General features: G+C 48.8%; 1 protein-coding gene across 1 annotated transcript in view; it reads left to right on the top strand.

The window, feature by feature from the left end:
* The window catches only part of MYO18B (myosin XVIIIB), a 256,494-nt gene that overhangs the window by 164,043 nt on the left and 75,248 nt on the right, over positions 1-17,203 (top strand). The window contains 2 exon segments of the mRNA XM_055323213.1: positions 13,269-13,382; positions 14,882-14,998. Coding sequence (XP_055179188.1) covers positions 13,269-13,382; positions 14,882-14,998 — 231 coding nt within the window.

Raw genomic sequence — 17,203 nt, 5'->3', positions numbered from 1 at the left:
TGGCCTTGTCCAAACCATCTTACTCCCAGCTGATCTTTGGAGAGAGAATTTGGGGGGTGGGCAGAGGAATAAAGAGAGACAGTCCCAAGCAGGCTCCACACCCAGTGCGGTGCCTGATGTGGGGCTCGATCCCACAAACCATGAGATCATGATCTGAATCAACATTAAGCGTTAGACACCCAATGGACTGAGCCACCCAGGTGCCCCTGGAGAGAGAATTTTAAAATTTATGTGCAATCTTGGCTCTTTATGCTCAAGAGCCTTCAGTGGCTTCCCACTGCCCTCAGAATACAGTATGGTGCGAGTTCCTTGACGCGACCTTGACGGGTGCAGTCTGGCTCCTGTGCTCCTGACACTTCTGACCGGCAGCTAAGGGACAGCTTGGGGTCCCTTACACCTGTCCCGCCTTCCCACCTTTGCCCAAGCTATGTCTTCTTGCTTCTCCCCACTGAAACCTCTTCTCCTGCTGAACATCTAGTTCTCTCCTGAGCTAGGATTATGGCATCATTTCTGAGAGCCGTCTCTGACTCCCACAGGCTGGGTGAGGGCCCACCTCTCTACCTTCACTGTCTCCTGGGTTTACATCTAGAAGAGTACGTCGGTCTCTCGCAATTACTACCTTTGCTTGCCTGTGTTCCCCGTTTACCTTCCACCACCTTAAAGGCAGGGACCTAAGTAAAAATACCAGGAGACTGTTCCAAAGTCATGGAGGTATGAAGAGATGAAGGTGAGAGTTGAACCCACAGCCTTCAACTCCTGGGAGTTTAGTATGTGCTACCCCAAGACCATGAATGTGTCTCCTCTTGGCTCTCTGCCACCTCTGGGCCCTCGAGTCCCTTTGGAAAGCTCCCAAATACCCCTGTAGGGCCTTTCCATGCGAGGAAAGGGGGTGGGATCGGGCTCAATTTCAATGTTCCTTCAGGAGGGCCCACTGGGCCTGGGGTATCTTCCACATGATGAACTCCCAGCCAGGGTTGGGCAACAGCCTGAGCCCCCCCCCACCAGTGTGCCCAAGACTTGAGAGCCATTGACTCCTCCCCAGTGCCTTTAGTCAGGACGTTTGTCACCACGTGTCACCCATGCTTCCATGAGACATTGAAAATAATAATACGCCCTGGGAAGATGACTCTGATGGGAGTCTTTTGCGTGAGTGAGCACCTTTGGAATGCTTCTCCTCGGCCAGGAACCACAGGACAGGTGGCCTGAATATTTTATTTGAAAAGACTTTTTTTTTTCCTCTTTAAATATGATGTTGGAGTGAATTGATTCAATATTAACATAACCTCCTGTCAGAGGAGATAAAAACCGAGTTGTAATTGGGTGAGAACATGGTTATCACAGGCCTGTTCACCCCACAAATATTGACACTTTTGATGCTGTTATAAATGAAGTGGGGGAAGGCTGGTTTCATCATAGGCAGAGAGTGATATCTATACATCTCCCCAAAAGGACCTGTCACCCTCGAGCACTGTGGAGGGCTGGGCCCCCAGAACAGCCAGCCAGCCATCAGGGTAATCATAGCCATCTTAACAATGATTATGTTGATGGCAAGTGGCCACCAGGCATGGGGCCAGGCACTTAGATGCCGTGACTTAATCTGAGCCCCTGAACCCATGTGAATGCAGTGAACACCATGTGAGCACGCCCGTTTCTGTTTGGGGCCAGAGTGTAGAGGTGGATCTGCAGGCAGCAGGTGTTCTGCGGATGAGTACGGACTCGCGGAATGGGCCCTGACTCTCCCTGGAAAGCAGCCAGTATTATGCTCCCCCCTTTTTTTTTTAAGATTTTATTTATTTTTTTTTATTTGTCCATGAGAGACACAGAGAGAGGCAGAGACACAGACAGAGGGAGAAGCAGGCTCCCTGCAGGGACCTGATGTCGGACTCGATCCCAGGAGCCCGGGATCACAACCTGAGCCAAAGGCAGATGCTCAACCACTGAGCCACCCAGGCGTCCCTGTATTATGCTCCTTTTAAGCTGGAGGAAGCTCAGCATTAGGACACTTGTCCAAAGTACAGAATTCGGGAGGAACTGTATTTTTTTTAAATAACATATTTTTAAAGAATCCCAAAGTGGCAAGAATAGCAGAGATGGTCCCTGTTTATCCTTCCCTTGGATTCATCAATTTGTAACATTTTTACTACTTTTGCTTTATCATTCTCTCTGCAGATTACTGTTTCCCAAATTATCGGGAAAAGAGTCACAAACATGACCTTTTGTTCTAATCAAAGGAGGGAAACTTCACATTGATAATATGTTGTTTTCTGATCTGGGGGTCAATGAACTATGGCCCACGGGCCAAGTCCGGCTCAAATCCAATTGCCTGTTTCTTGTTGTGTGGTCTGTTTTTGTTTTTTTTATCACAGCCTGAGAGCTAAGCATGGTTTTCATGTTTTTAAATGGCTACGTCTTATCTTTCTTAAAGATTTTATTTATTTATTCAAGAGAGAGCATGAGCCAGGGGGGAGGGGCAGAGGGAGAAGCAGACCTCCCGCTGAGCAGGAAGGCAGATGGCAGGGCTCCATCCCTGGGACCCCAAAGCCACAACCTGAACCCAAGGCAAATACTTAATTGACTGAGCCACCCAGGCACCCCAAGAGGCTACATTTTAATGTGGTTAGGTAAGTACAGTACCTACCTATATGTATCTCCTTCCGTTTTTTCCCCTGGCCTGCAAAGCCAAACATATTTACTCTCTGATCCTTGAAGAAAAAGTTTGCCAACCCTCGATCTTATCTTCCCACGACACAGATTTTGCCTATCACCCCGTTAACGTTCTTCATAGAGATTTTTCTCCATATTCAGGAAGGATCCAACCCAGAATGCAAAAGTGCTTGCGTTCAGTTTTCATGATGCCAAAGATCCTCAGTCTGTCTTTCCTCTGTGTTTTATGATGCTGGCGTTTGGGGAGGGTTCAGGCCAGTTGTGTTTGCTCTTCCATTTGGAGGAACCGGAATTTGAGTCTCCATCTCTGTAATTCCAGAGCCTTTGGATTCTGGGCAGGTCTGAGGGTGTCCTCTGGACGAGGGATCTTTGATTCTCAAACCAGGGAAGTCTCGGGCAAATGGGGTGAGGGGAGCTTCCTGTAGTAGGGCCAACATTGCCAGCGTGGAGTAATTGTGTGGAAGATCAAGGCAGGTGCCTGTCACAGGTTTAGGGGAGAAGGTGATGAACCAGATGTTAGCTTGAGCACCTTTTCTCAATTATCTGCTCATGTTGCTCCTTGAATGAATTCTTACCATCTACGTGTTCTGGCCTGAGTCTTGCTTTTTTTTTTTCTCTCCATGTATGCAGACAAGACTTACTGATATTATCGTATGTAGTAGTTGGTTCATTCTCCTTGCTATTTCTTTTTTTTTTTTTTTAAGATTTTATTTTTTTTATTTTTTTATTTTTTTATTTTTTATAAATTAATTTTTATTGGTGTTCAATTTACCAACATACAGAATAACACCCAGTGCTCATCCCGTCAAGTGTCCCCCTCCGTGCCCGTCACCCATTCACCCCCACCCCCCGCCCTCCTCCCCTTCCACCACCCCTAGTTCATTTCCCAGAGTTAGAAGTCTTTATGTTCTGTGTCCCTTTCTGATATCTCCCACACATTTCTTCTCCCTTCCCTTATATTCCCCTTCACTATTATTCATATTCCCCAAATGAGAGAGAACATACACTGTTTGTCCTTCTCCGATTGACTTACTTCACTCAGCATAATACCCTCCAGTTCCATCCACGTTGAAGCAAATGGTGGGTATTTGTCGTTTCTAATGGCTGAGTAATATTCCATTGTATACATAGACCACAGCTTCTTTATCCATTCATCTGTGGATGGACACCGAGGCTCCTTCCACAGTTTGGCTATTGTGGACATGGCTGCTATAAACATCGGGGTGCAGGTGTCCTGGCGTTTCATTGCATCTGTATCTTTGGGGTAAATCCCCAGCAGTGCAATTGCTGGGTCGTAGGGCAGGGGCTTAATGACCCCATCAAAAGGCGCTCCTTGCTATTTCTGAGACTATATCATGAGCTAGCCATTTTGCTGTTGGTAGACACATAGGTTGCATCTAGATTTTGGTGGTTAGGTACACAGCGACTGGGTACGTTTGTTCCCATGTTATTTTATCTGGGAAGGAGGTGCAGTGTGTGCATCTCTGTTGGGTGTAGACCTAGAAGTGTAGTACTTCTGGATCACAGTACACCTGTTTCCTTAACTGTGGTAGATGTAGCCAAATGGTTCTGTCAAGTATCTTGTAAACATGGTTTACTCCAGGCTCCCATCCTGCTCAGCACCTGGTTTTGTTAGTTATTCACATCTTAGCCATCCTGAGGGGGAAGGTGTCTTGTGGTCCCGTTTTGCATTTCCCTGACTAGGAATGAATCAAGTCACCTTTTGAAAGTAGATGGGCCAGGGCACCTGGGTGGCTTAGTGGTTGAGCATCTGCCTTTAGCTTGAGTCATGATTCTAGGGTCCTGGGATAGAGTCCCGCATCAGGCTCCTTCCCTGTGGGGATCCTGCTTCTCCCTCTGCTGATGTCTCTGCCTCTCTCTCTCTCTGTGTCTCTCATGAATAAATAAAATCCTTAAAAAAAATAGATGGACCATTTGGTTAGCTACTTCTGCCCATTGAAGCCGTATGTTCATTTTCAAACCGTTGGCTATTTTTCTTAGGTGATTTGTAGGATATTCTGGATGTAAGCTCTTTGCTAGTTATGTACCTTGCAAATACTTTCTACTGCTTTGGAGATAGTCTTGTGTATACATTGCAATATTCTGACTGTGCCATTTTATGAACAACTCAACTGGTCAGTCTTCATCAGATACCTTGGAATCCAAATTTAATATCACTTGGCCAGGCAGGGAGTGTTCTGGTTAGCCACATATTCCAGTGAGTATGGTGGCACAGGACAGCAGGAAGCTTACCTCCCTACTGGGGGCTCAGGCTGGACTTGAGATCCAGGTTTGCTGAACAAGCCTGTGGTCACTCTCCCTAGCCAGGTCATTTCCTCCTGCAGGAGAGGGTCTTGTCCACACGGCCTGCTCCTGGGGAACTGGCTGTGTGGACATTGGCCAGTGTCTGGGTCAGAGACCCGTGCTCAGGAGGAGCTTGGGATGGCTTCCCAAGGGGGTGTTCGGGGCTAGCTCAGGCAGTATGGGCTACAGACTCAGGTGACCCTGCTGCCCAGGACAGGTTAGGAATGCACTGAACTGACTCCTTCCCCTGGCTCCTTCCGTGAGTGTGTGTGTGGGGCCCCTACCATGTGGGGACCCAGAGGACAGCAAGACTCAGGTGGCCTCTAGGCGCCCACTGTCTAGTGAGAAGACAGACAGGGAAGCACTCAGATACTGCACTATTTAGGGGAGCAATGGGGTGCTGGAGCAGTGGGGTGTTGGAAATATGATATAAATGGGGGTGTGATAGGACAGAAGCAGAGAGGGTGTTTTATGTGTATTTTATCCTGCCTGTCCAAGGTTTCTTTTTCTTTTTCTTTTTTTTCTTTTTCTTTTTCTTTCTCTCTTTGGAGAACACCAGTATATTCCAAATCCACTGCCATCAGAGGTGAAGTCAGGAAGGAAAGTCTTGAAGCCTATTCAATCATGTAGTACCTGAGCAGTCCTGAGAGCCTATGACACAAAATTAGGAAGGACTCTTTTTAAAAATATATTATTTTTATTGAAGTATAGTGGACATACAATATTAGTATATTATGTTAGTATATACATCCATATAATAGTTTCAGGTGTACAGTCTAGCAATTTGACAATTAGGTGCATTACGAAATGTAGTTGTCCTCTGTCACTGAAGAAGGACCCTTAAACCCTCAAAGAAATAGACTTAAAACAAGTAAAAGAAGGTCTTTTTTGTTTTGTTTTGTTTTGTTTTATACCCAGCAGCTGGGAGGCACAAGCCACAGGGCTCTTACAAGAGAAAGCTGTGGGCTTAAAATTCAGTCCAGGTCCTAGCCCCATTCACCCCTTAGAAGCTATGTGATCTTGACAAGTTAACTAACCTCTCTGAGCCTCAATTTCTTCATCTATAAAATGGTGATGAAAGTACCTACTGCACAGAGTTGTTACATTTTGCAAATAACAAATTCGTGGTAAGCATTCAGAGAGTAGTTATGAAAATGCCACTACTAATAATGATTATTTTTACTCTGAAGAAGATGGAAATGGTAAATACTCAGAAAGCATTTCAATGCATCAATAAATAATGATCCTCTAGCACAATGTAAGGAATATGATGGACTGTCTAATATATGCTCAAATGGTTTGATCAAGGACACAGAGAGTAACTGCCAGATGGTCTTAGGAAATTTCCCCTTGGGGCCACTGTCATCAGATTTCTGAGCCAGATAGACCATTGGTGGACCTGGCCTGACATTTTTAATATGTTTGCATTTAATAAATTTGTTCGATATCAAGGCTGTCTGTAGTTTGAGATGCTGGTAATTCCCTTCAGGGAAAGCCTTCCTACTGAAGGTTAATTCTTCTGAGTGCTCTGATAGGATGTCAAGGCCTGGAATGTGTTGAGATTAGCCCACCAATGACACCGTTTCTTAGAACGCTTCCCCGTGGCATTTGCGATACAGGATCCTTAAATCCTCCGGGTTGTTCAGCCGGACCCAGAAATCCAGGTTCTAACCGCTCCACTGAAATATCAGCATTTCCTCCTCTCCCTGCCTCATTCCATATGCCTAGCCCACTCATCTAGTAGCTTAATAAGTCCAAAGCAAACATTTTCGCCAGGTATTTAAAGCAGGCAGATGGCTTTGCATAGGAAAGTAATGCTATTCATCGGGTTGTAGTTGATGTATATGTGATGGGAATCTCAATTGCCCTCCTGGGGAACGAAGGGGGGGGGGATGTTGCAGAGAGAACGCAGAGGATGAACTCAACAGGAGGGAAAGACTTGTGTGCAGAGTAGGCTGTGTGGTGGCCCAGGGAGAGCTTAGGCTCAGAGTCCCATTGACTTGAATCTGACCCTGAGCAAGTCCCTTCCCCTGCTGGGGGTACACTTTCCTCCTTTGTAACAGGGTGTGGGCCGATTCCCACTGTGCAGGGCTGCTGTGGGCCATAGTGATAATGAACACCAAGTAGCCCCAATGGTGCCTCATATAGTCAATGTGGGAGAACTCGCATTCCCTCCTCATTTCCCCACTGAGCAATCTGGAAGGGGCAATACTTATCCCCTTATAGGGAGGGATCCATACACAGCATAGATAAAGAATGAATGATCACTATTCTATCACAGGGTTTTGGACAGAGCTACTTTGATCCAATATTTTTGGCAGGATAGGATCAATGAACACTATCACCAGTGGTTTCACGGTTTACTCTGTGGCTGACACTGTGCACGTACTATCTCCTCTAACCTGTTCACTCATCTGTATCTGGTGCCCAGCCACACAACTCCAATTGGCTCAAGCAGGACAAGTGAAGTTATTGGCCAAAATATCTGAAAAGTTCTAAGGCGAAAGCTGCCTTCAGGCTTGCCTGGATCTAGGTGCTCCAACCACATCATCAAGAATGTGTTTCTTGCCTTTGCACCTTCAATGTCACCTTCTATTCTAGGCAGTCTTTTCTTTCTTGCTAGGAAGAGGGCCACCAAACACTCCAAGCTTACATTCTGCATCACAAAAAAAGATCTTCGCTTCCACAGTCCCAGCAAAAATCCTGGTGTCAGCCCTGCTATTATCCCACAACTAAGCCCTCTGGCCAACAGGAAGTGATGCTCTGATTGGCTAGGCTGAGTCGCATGCCCTTCTTAGAACTTGATAGCTCTGGGGAGGGGGTCAGCTCCATCAGAAGCACATGGACATTTGGAGGATGCACTTTTTTTTTGCAGAGAAGATGGGGTGCTCCTATCCAAAGAAGGGAGAGTGGATGTTGTGCAGACACATCACAAAATTTCCCCATTAAGCATCTGTCGTGAGTGCTACTGTTATAGAGGGAATGCAGTGTAATGGCTTAGAGTTGGAGTCATATCCCAGGCCTGCCACCCTTGTACGTGTGAGACCTTCAGGAAGTCACTTGACTTCTCTATCTTCAGCACCATGCCAGGTCTGGAAATGGATGGAAATCACCAGGGACTTCATTCTCCTAACACTCCCCCACTTGTATCTTGGAGGTCTGACAGGGAACCCTCAAGGGCTCATCTGTGCAGGTGGATGGTGAACTTCGAGCCAAAAGATGTGAGATCTGCTCCCCCTGGGATCCTCTTTGCCACACTGGCCACGAGGACCGGAGGGTGGACCCTAATAACCCTTCCCAAAGGGAGTCCTGCCCAGTGGCCCAGTTCCTTTCCGCTCTCTTGACTGCCCCTCCTGGAGCACCTCCCGGGAAGGGAAGGCGTTTGCAAAGAGGCAGTGGGCAGTGTCACTGCCTTGAAGGGTCTGATCCCAGCCCCAGCATGACTTGCCACTCGACTTCATAAAAATGTCACTCAAACGGCCCCCATATGGAAATAACATGCAGTGAGTTATTCTTACAGCGGGTCATCCATAATGGAAAATCAGCCTGAGATGGCCCTGTATTTCTTCCCGCTCCCTAAAGTATAATAAATTGAAATTTTTAAAGCTCAGCATTTAGATGGCTTGTCAGCAGCAGCCTGGAGCCTGCCCAGCAGAGAACTCGGGCTGGGTGAGGGAGGCTGTTTTTGGTCTTGCTCATCCTGATCCTACTGGCTTGGGCGCCTCCAGGGTTGGTACCCTCTCTCCTCCCACCCAGTCTGCCAGGAAGCCTGATACTGTTCCTGAGATGGTGGGAGCCCAGGCCCTGCCTCATCCCAGTGAGGGGAACTTGACGGCTCATTCAGCTGCCATTTCTTTCATTCTCCTCACCCCTAAAGTGGGGTTGAAATCCCCTATTTCTTAGGCTGATCAGGGAAGTAAAGGGACAAATAGCAGTAACAACCACCATTACTTTTCTAGGGTTTTCTCAGTAGCAGGTGCTGCCCTGATTTCACTCACTCACTACGAGGGATCACATAGACCCTATGGTGTGACTCTCCCCATTTTACAGGCGAGGATACTGAGACACGAGGTTAAGTGACCAGCTGAGAGAGGCTGATCCCCCAGCTCTGGTTCTGTGCCCAAGCTCTGGCCCCCACACTGGTGGGACTTGGCACTTAGCAAGTGCGAGTAAGCTTTGGTTTCTTCTCTCGTCCCTCGGGGATGAACTTGTTTATCTCCAAGAGGCTCCGGGGATGATGTGTGTTTCCTTGGTGCCATCACATTGATTCAACTTCCGAGTTCTGTCCATTGTCTCTGATTGCCCATATTCTAGAGCCCCCAGACCTGGCCTCCAGCACCTCATGGCACTGCTGCTGAGCTAACCATTCACTCTGCAACAGGGCTTTCTTTTTTATTTCAACCCATCCTCCCCATGTGGTCCAGACCTTCCAGAGGGTGGTTTTCCATGAGGGACAGTGGAGACCAGCAGTTAAGAGGTTGGACTCTGGAGTTGGACCAGCCAGGCTTCTCCACTGACTGGCTGTATGACCGTGGGCAAGTCCTTTCCCCTTTGCCAGCCCCAGTGTCCTCATATATCAACTGGTCCTAACGGTGGTGCCTTGCTCCCAAGAGGTCTTGTGGGGCTTTTATGAAGCAAGACGGAGAAAGCACAGTGCCCTGGAAATAGTCCCCAAACAACAGTAGCAGGTGCAACCGTTAATGCCCAAATCATCAGGGCCAAGATAATCCTATCCCTAACCCAGAAGGAGGTAAGAATCACATCGATAGCCATGTCCGTCTCTGCCCGGGGACAAATTGTCCCCCTCTCTGCTTGCTCAGCTTGGGGAAAAGAAGAGCATTTCTTATTAATGCATCATTTCACCTGTAAAATGGAGACACAAACAGAGGCTCCTCTCTCCGGGGAGGCTCTGAGGACCAGGGCATCATGCTGCCAAAACCCTCAGCCCGAGGAGGAGCTCAGCAGATGGGAAGTGCTGTCCTCGTATTTGGCGCTGTGCTGTTCAGTCACCAAGAGTGGCTCTCGCTTGTCTCTTGGCCCCAGGCCGAGCAGCTTGGCCTGGCAGCAGGGCCCTGTGTGATGCCTCCTTTCCACTGTCAGAGAGCACTGACGTCACCTCCCCTGACGGCCCACCTGCTCCTGCCTGCCCAGACCTTCTCTTCTTTGCACACACCATGGTGTGTCCTCACTGGCTGCCCTGTTTCCAGCCCTGTCCACCAAAGCCTATCCTCCCCAAAGCAGCCAGGGGGTAGATCATGCTACCTGCCTCCTCCTCCTCCTCCTCTTCCTCCTTAGTGGTTTCCCTGCAGATTGAAAATGAACCAGCACTTTGCATTTGGCTCACTAGCCCCACTAACGTGCTCCCCAACCCACCCACTTCTTCAGCATCCTCTCCCCTCCCCTTCCCTGTAGAGCTAGCTGTTCAGTCACAGTGGCTGCCTCAGCATGACTTTCACTCGTGTTCTTGTCCTGTCTCAGGACCTTTGCACCAGCTACTGCCTCCACTCAGGGGACTCTTTCTTCCCCCTCAATCTGTGCACGGCTGTCTTCTTGCATCTTTCAGGTCTTAGCTTCAATGCCCCTCCTTAGTGAGGCCTCTGGCTTCTGTGGGAACTGAGAGCTGGCTTTGCCCTGCCAGCCTGCCCACAGACAGCCCTCTTTGCTACCTCCCTGCCTTGCAGTCGCCCATGGGAAGACAAGACTGTGCCTGATGTCTCATTTGCCCTTTTCGGGATGCTCTATCGATGCCAATACCTCTCCTTGCTCCATGTCACTCTCTGTGTATCTCAGCCCCCACAGAGAGGGAAATGGGCCACCCTGTGCCAAACCCCCAGCAGGAATACATTGTTCTTGGGTCTTGGAAAATCGGCAGGGGTGGGTGGCAGGGGGTTGTGGCTGTGGCTGCTGGCAAGGGAGGTGGGGCTAACTCCAGGCCCCAGTGTGAGAAAGCTGTGGGAGGAGGTTAGGGCCTCAATTTCCCCATCTGTATAATGGGATTTCAGTGGTATGCACCTCACTGATGGAAGACGACGGATTACAGGACAAAATGGCAGCAGAACATTCCCCATGGCACTTGACCGGAGATCCTGGAGTCGGTGGTGACCTCCATTCTCCCCACTCTCTGTTGTTGTTGTTATTGTTATTGTTATTGTTATTATTATTCTAACATCTGGGCTGAGCTGTTGATACTCTGAGGATGACATTCTCTGCCCAGTTTGGAAGGAGATAAAAATGATCCCAAAGTGGGCTCTGCCCACAGAGTGTCCCCACCTTGGCCAGTTGCCTGGGGCGGCATCCACCTTGGCTCAATTGTTGTCCTTTTATAGATCAATGGGGCCCCCTCACTAACTTGGTGGCCTCAGGGACCAGAAATTGTGTGCAGAAATTTTTTTTCTGTATTTGAGCACCAATTTTAATATTATTAACTATTTTGGAGGGACAGTGGCCTGGCAGTGAAAAAGTCTGCTAGCATGGACAATACAAGCGGCTGTCTTCACTCCTTGCAGCTGTGTGACTTCCACTGTCCCTCTCTGAGCTCCGAGCATTTTCCTTAGGCAATTTCTGAGACTGTTTTCTGCTCAGAGATTCTAAGATTTGGAAATCAAGGGGAAACTGCCAGTTGCAGAATAGACTTAGGGTTTGTGCCCCGGTTTTCCTCAGCAGGGAATGTCTGTTTTCTGGGTCCATGTAGGTCCTTGTACCTACTTGATAGCCCCCCGTTGCTAAGACGTGTGCAGGTGGGTGAATGAATGAGAAAGAAGAGTGACTTGGGATCCCTGGGTGGTGCAGCGGTTTAGTGCCTGCCTTTGGCCCAGGGCGCGATCCTGGAGACCCGGGATCAAATCCCACATCGGGCTCCCGGTGCATGGAGCCTGCTTCTCCCTCTGCCTATGTCTCTGCCTCTCTCTCTCTCTCTCTCTCTCTCTCTCTCTGTGACTATCATAAATAAATTAAAAAAATTAAAAAAAATTTAAAAAAGAGTGACAAAGAGAAACTTTGTTCAGGTCAGTGGCTCTTAGTCTTTAAGAACCCAGGAAAATGCTCACATGGCAAATATTTTACATCAAGGGAGTTTACAAGTCTGAAACCTCATTTTAAGCAATGTCTCCTTGGGAGCGTCCGGGTGGCTCAGTCCATTAAGCATCTGGCTTTGGCTCAGATCATGATCTCAGGGTCCTGAGATCAATCCCACTCAGCAGGAGTTTGAGTGTCCTTCTCTCTCCCCCTGCTCCTCCCCCAGCTCATGCTGTCCTCTGCTATTTCTCAAATAAATAAATATAATCTTTAAAAAAATAAATAACAAATAAAGAAATGTTTACTTGGCAAGTTCCCACTGACTTTTGAGCACCTCCTCCAGGAAGCCTTCCCTGCCCTCATCCTATATTCCCAGTATCTCCACGCCTTCCTGTGCTCCTCAGGGAGGCTGTCCCTGCCTGTCTACCCTCCTCCACCCCCACCCCACCCCCCAGCATCATGGGGCAGGGGCCAGGTTGATGGTTCCCTGCATGCTCTGAGTGGGTGTCAGCAAATATCTGCTGAACATAGCTGGGGACGAGTTCCTGGCACTGACACGGACTATCCGTATTTCATGGGACAGTGCCTGTTCAATTTTGAGTAGCTCAGACCCTGGCCACCTCAGATGCAAACACATTCCCTTCCCCTCCTTGTGGGCTGATGGATGGTTTTGAAGGCATGAAGATCGTCTGTAAATTATTCTGCCACCAGGGAAGGGCTGGGCCGGAGGGGAAGCACATCAAGGAGGTGGCATCACGAGGCTCTGCTCTTCTCTTCTTCCCTCCCCTTCCTTTCCCTTCCCCTCCCTCCCCTTCCCTTCCCTTCCTTTCCCTTCCCTTCCCTCCCCTTCTCCCTTTTCCTTCCCTTTCCTTCCCTTTCCTTCCCTTTCCTTCCCTTTCCTTCCCTTTCCTTTCCCTTCCCTTCCCTTCCCTTCCCTTCCCTTCCCTCCCTTCCCTCCCTTCCCTCCCCTTCTCTTCTCCCCTTCTCTTTCCTTCCATTCCTTCTCCCCTTCCCTTCCCTTCCCTTCCCCTTCCCTTTCCCTTCCCTTCCCTTCCCTTCCCTTCCCTTCCCTTCCCTCCCCTTCCCTTCCCTTCTCTTCTCCCCTTCCTCCCTTCCCTTCTTGGCTTCCCTCCCCTTCCCTCCCCTGCGCTTCCCTCCCCCTTCCCTCCCCTTCCCTTCTCTTCTCCCCCTTCCCTCCTCCTTCCCTTCCCTTCCCTCTCCCTCTTCCCTCCTCCCCTCCCCTCCCCTCCTCTTCTCTCCTCTTCCCATCCTCCTGCCTGGTGCAGCTGGAGCAGAGTGAAGCCAAGTGTGAGGATGCTCTGAAGACCCAGAAGGCACTGGCAGCAGACCTGGAGAGCATGCATAGCGAGCTGGAGAACATGACCCGGAATAAGAGCCTGGTACCTGTCCTGTCTTGGAAGCTGTGGGGACCCAGGCCAGCTCAGGGCTCTGGGGGCTAGTGTGGGCGCACCAAGTGCTCAGCACTATAAGAGGGACAAGAGGCACTCATTGGGTTCTTACTGGGTCAACCCTCTGAGAGTAAAAACATCCTACTGTGAGCTGAGCATTATAAAGGTATAAGGGCATCTATAAGGGTCAGCTGTGTGCTCATCTCTGCAAAGGTAGACAAGGGAACCTGTTGTAGACCTAATGTGTGCTCAGCACTATAGGGATGCATTCAGTATGAGCCTAATGTTTGCCCAGTACCCTAAGTGGGAACAAAAATATCTACAGTGTGTCCATGGTATGTTCACAACTGAAAGGGGTCCCCAGGCACCTGCTGTGGTTCTACTGTGTGCTCACCACCATTACAGAGGACTTGGTCATTATAACTGGGTTAGTGTATGTCCAATCTTATGATGGAGACAAAGGTGTACCTTGTGGGCCCACTTAGGCTCACTCCTATAAGGAACCCAACCATCTATTACGAACCTACTATGTGCTTGCCACCGAATGGGGGGAAATGAACATATAGCATGAATCTAATACAACTGGTGAATATTGGGTGTGCGTTTCTAAGTCATCTGTTTGTATACAGGGTTGACTTCAATTTTTACTCGGCATGCAAAATCCTAAAGTTTAGGTATAGCCACAGATTTATAGACAAAAGTTTGTCTCAAGATCCCTCTTGGACCTTTTATTCCAGATTTTATGGGCACCAGATTAAGGAGAACTTGCCCACAAACATTTACACACACACACACGAAAGTGCACACTCACCCACAAAACCATCAGACACACAAATGCCCTCATAGGTAAAACATGCATCCAGTTTTATCTACCCACCCAATACCTGTTTACTGAGCACCTGCTGTATGCAGGCCTAGTACTGGGGGTATATCCCCGAACAGAGCAAAGACCCAGTTCTGAGGGAGATTCTAGGGATTTGTACTCATGTGTGTGTCCTAGGTACATTTAAAATGAACATAAAGAGGCATTTGGGTGGCTTAATGGTTGAGCATCTGCATTTGGTTCAGGTGGTGGTCCCGGGACCCCGGGATTGAGTCCTGCATCGGGTTTCCCGCAGGGAGCCTGCTTCTCCCTCTGCCTATGTCTCTGCCTCTCTCTCTGTGTCTTTCATGAATAAATAAAATCTTAAAAAAAATAAAATGAACATAAAATGTAAGGCCACGGGGGCTTATACAGACATATATCCATTCACATACACACACACTGCATTCACATAGCCACATGGGTGCCCCGACACACACACACACACACACACACACACACACAGACACACACACACACACACATCATGACCATCCTTTCAGGTATGTGGTCACTTATCCAACACACTCACAGGGGAACCCCCTCCCTTTGCTCTTCATGAGGCCTCTGCTGTCCTGCTCCTATCCACCCTTCTGGCTTACCCCCACATTGTCCTGCCTCCCGCCAGGTGGATGAGCAGCTGTACCGGCTGCAGTTTGAAAGAGCAGACCTGCTGAAGCGCATCGATGAGGACCAGGATGACCTGAATGACCTCATGCAGAAGCACAAGGACCTCATTGCTCAGGTAACAGTGGGAAGTGGAAGACGGCTTGGTGGCCTTGGGCCAGGCAGGTGGGGGATGTTGAGAAGGGGATGTGACTGGGCCCCTCTCTGGTCTTAGGACCTTAGAGGAATTAAATGCCACAATGATAAATAGGAACTGTGACATTTCATGTGGTCCTAATGGAGGAGGGCGTCACCTTCAGATGAGTGTGCATGCCTGGAAGACATCTCCACCGAGAAAAATTTGATTTATTTTTACATCTGTCCACACATCCACCCACCCACCCCCACACCCTTCTACTTACCCATCAAAATATTCATCCATCCACCATTCATCTGCTCATCGGTCTACCCCACTCACCTATCCCCATTTTTGTCCACCCACCCACCCACCCACCCTTCCACCTATCCTTCTACCCATCCACCCACCTACCCATTCAGCCACTCACCTATCCATCCATCCATCCATCCATCCATCCATCCATCCATCCGACCATTCATCCACCAATCCCTCTATCCATCTACCTCTCCATACATCTGTTTATATATCCATTCATTTACTTAATATTTACTGTGCCCCCACCATGTGTGAGGTACTGTGTGAAATGCCAAGGATACCATATTGAGAGAAGCACATCCATCCCTGTGTTTGCCTGTAATTTCATGGGCTGGACAGGCCTTCTCACATAATCGCCCAGAACACAGGAGGTGCTTGTAGTGAGCTTAGAGTCCAGAAAGGAAATGAACATGTTTCTGTGGATCTTGACTGAGGCTGGAGGTCAGGGAGGGCCTCCCGAAGGAAGTGGCTCTTGGATGGAGATCAGGATGAGGAACAGGAGTTAATTGGGTTGGGTGGAATAGTAAGGGTTGTGTGGAAAATGTTCTAGGCAGAAGGAACAGCGTGTGCAAAGGGCCAAAGATGGTGCATTTGAGAGGCTGGAAGGAGGCCAGCAAGAAGAGTGTGGCACAAGATGAGCTCAATGAGGCCAGCAGAGCAGGGCCAGAACAGGGGCTCATAGGCTGAGATGAGTTTGGATTTTATTTTATGTGTGATGAGAATCATTGGCAAATTTTTCAGGGGCAAGAGCAGGAGAGAAAGGGTCAGCCAGGATGCCACCCCCAGATTCTCCTGTCTTGTCCAGCTCTGTATCCCAGAGCCTAGAAAGGTGGCTGCCGTGGAGTAGGGCACCTGGTAAACAGCTGGTGGATGAATGAAAACTGTGGTCGGCTTGTACCGGGGACATGGAGTGGACATGGGTAGACGGGGACCCAGGACACATCGGGAGGCACGGTGGCAGGCTGGGGTGCAGCAGAGGCTTTGAGATAGAGCCAACAGATGAGCGATGGGGATCCCTGGCAGCTTTCTGATCTGCATAAGAAGAGAGAGCAACTCCCTCCAGGAGTAATGAGTGTCTTTCCCACGTTGTGCCCCAGAGGGGATCCATGGTACAGTGCCTGCCAGACTTCAAATGCATCCTCCCCAGATGGAATCTTTGGGAATTTCTACTAAATGAGGAATAATGATAACAAAAATAGCCAATTATATCTTCAACATCAGAACAGCCATCACAGAAATAGCCTATGCCATCTTCTGCCCTTGTGACTCACAATTATTTTGGGTCAAAGAGAAATTTGTTTGTTTGATCCATTACTCAAAGCAGTATGTTCATATGTATGTTATAAGCAATTTAAACAATAAAGACATGTGGAAAATAGAAAGCCCTCCTGCCCCCTGGAATCCCTCTCCTAGGAGATCATCACGCTTAACAGTTTGGTTCTACTTCTTTTTGAGCACCTTTATAGTCTCCATTGCCTCATTTAATCTCTGACCAAACCTTAGGTAGAGGAGCTAAGCAAAGCCTATCAGCCCATTTTACAGATGGGGGATACTGAGGTGCAGAGAGGCCAAGGCCAGTATCCCAGTCACCCGACATTTGGGAGTCCTCTCTCCTCAGAATCTGGCCCTGGGGCCATGACGAGCTCATTTCTTTCTGGGCTCTCAAGAGTGTTGATAGACTGTGTGCTGGGTGGTTGACCAAAGCCATGGGCTTATATAACTGGAGTGACTCAGCAGGCACTGTGATGAACATTGTGGGGAGGAGACGAGGAGTAATTTTTTAGGAATGAACTATTGTCATGGAGGCTCTGAGAGTCTTAGACATCTGGGGATGGGGTGTAGGGGGAAGGGCTTTCCAGCAGTAGTTTCCCAGCAAAGTCTCAAGGTGAC

This window comes from Nyctereutes procyonoides, unplaced genomic scaffold, assembly GCF_905146905.1.
Source record: "Nyctereutes procyonoides isolate TBG_1078 unplaced genomic scaffold, NYPRO_anot_genome, whole genome shotgun sequence".
In the NCBI taxonomy this organism is placed as follows: Eukaryota; Metazoa; Chordata; class Mammalia; order Carnivora; family Canidae; genus Nyctereutes; species Nyctereutes procyonoides.
Note: the sequence above shows the minus strand (reverse complement) of the source record. Positions and strands in the feature narration are given on the sequence as shown.